The following is a 1,236-nucleotide window of genomic DNA, read 5'->3' as shown; positions in this document are numbered from 1 at the left end:
GCTGGCCAGTAACCCCCACGCCAGGCGGCCCTGGACCTGAGCCTTCCTAGTCACTCCCCCGGCTCCCCACTCAATCTAGAACTTGCACCCAAGGACCAACCTCCAGGGTCCCACTTGACCCCACTACCTGCTCCCTCCACCCTGGCCCAAGACCCTTCTCCAGCCGGAGGCAGGCACGGCCCAAGCCTCCCTCTGCCACAGGTGTGCACCCACAGTGCCAGTTAGAGACTCCCGTCTGCCAAGGTTTTTATTGTGGCCCCGCGAGGCAGGAGGTATGCATGGCATACGTAAGCAGAGAGCCGGAGGCAGCCAGCGGCACCTAGAACGGCGCAGAGTGGCCCAGGAGCGTGGCGGGGCGGGCGGCCTGCGCCTGCCCTGCTCACCCAGCAGACCCTCCGGGCTCCAGCCTGGCGGGGCCCAGTGTCCACCTTGGTGGGCCCGGGTCAGATCTTGGCCAGGGTGGAGTGCACGTCAGCCTGCTCCTCTTGGATGGGAGTCCGGAAACTGCCTCCCCCTGGGGACGATAAAAGGAGAGATTGGTGGGTGGGCCTCACGCGTGGGAGCAGTGGGGCAGGGCCATGAGGCACTCACCAGGGGCTTTGGGGGCATTGGGGGGCAGCCTCTGGTCCCTCCGGAGCAGGAGCAGGGCCAGCAGCATGGCCAGGGGGCCCAGCAGCCCCAGCGCCAGGCCCAGGCCCAGGATGGCAGCAACTGCAGGGCCTGCAGGAAGGGGTCTGCTGGGTGGGGTCCACAGGAGGGGCCCCCATGCCGCCCTCCCCTCCTCCTATTTGGGTTGGGGCCCCTGCTGGGCTGGGCCAGGCGCCCTTACCCCTGGGGACCTCCACGGGCCGGGTGGAGGGTCTCTGTGAGGTTCTGGGCCAGGCTTCCGTGGGCTGGACAGTGGTGGGCCTGGCCGGGGGGCCCTGGGTCTCCTGGGGCTGTGTGGGTGGGGGGTCCCTGTCCTCACAGATGGCGTCCGAGCTATTGCTGGCTGGCTGCAGGGTGTGCTTCCCGGCCAAGGTGCAGCTGTGGGGAGCAGCGGGTATTGCTCAGGCCAGAAACGCCCTGGGACCCGGGAGATGCAGTGGGGATGACAGGGTCTGTGCTGGCCAGCCTCAGGCAGCGTCTACCACAGACACCAGGCCAGTAGCAGCCAAGGGCCCTGCCCAGCCCCACGTGCCCTCCACAGGGGCCTCCAAGGCCACACGCCCTTCTCCCACATCTACACCCCCCCCC

At 68.4% G+C, this 1,236-nt stretch overlaps 1 protein-coding gene across 2 annotated transcripts in view; it reads right to left on the bottom strand.

The window, feature by feature from the left end:
• Window positions 1–215: 215 nt before the first annotated feature.
• The window catches only part of TNFRSF4 (TNF receptor superfamily member 4), a 7,549-nt gene continuing 6,528 nt past the window's right edge, over window positions 216–1,236 (bottom strand). The window contains exons 5-7 of one of the 2 annotated variants that reach the window (XM_026457443.2): window positions 830–1,026; window positions 592–720; window positions 216–514 (exon numbers count right to left, since the gene is read on the bottom strand). In XM_026457443.2, coding sequence (XP_026313228.1) covers window positions 444–514; window positions 592–720; window positions 830–1,026 — 397 coding nt within the window. In that variant the 3' untranslated portion in view covers window positions 216–443. The remainder of the gene's footprint in view (window positions 515–591; window positions 721–829; window positions 1,027–1,236) is intronic. The other variant, XM_026457444.2, reaches the window with a different exon arrangement.

The sequence above is a fragment of the Piliocolobus tephrosceles genome, chromosome 1, assembly GCF_002776525.5.
Source record: "Piliocolobus tephrosceles isolate RC106 chromosome 1, ASM277652v3, whole genome shotgun sequence".
NCBI classification, from domain to species: Eukaryota; Metazoa; Chordata; class Mammalia; order Primates; family Cercopithecidae; genus Piliocolobus; species Piliocolobus tephrosceles.
Note: the sequence above shows the minus strand (reverse complement) of the source record. Positions and strands in the feature narration are given on the sequence as shown.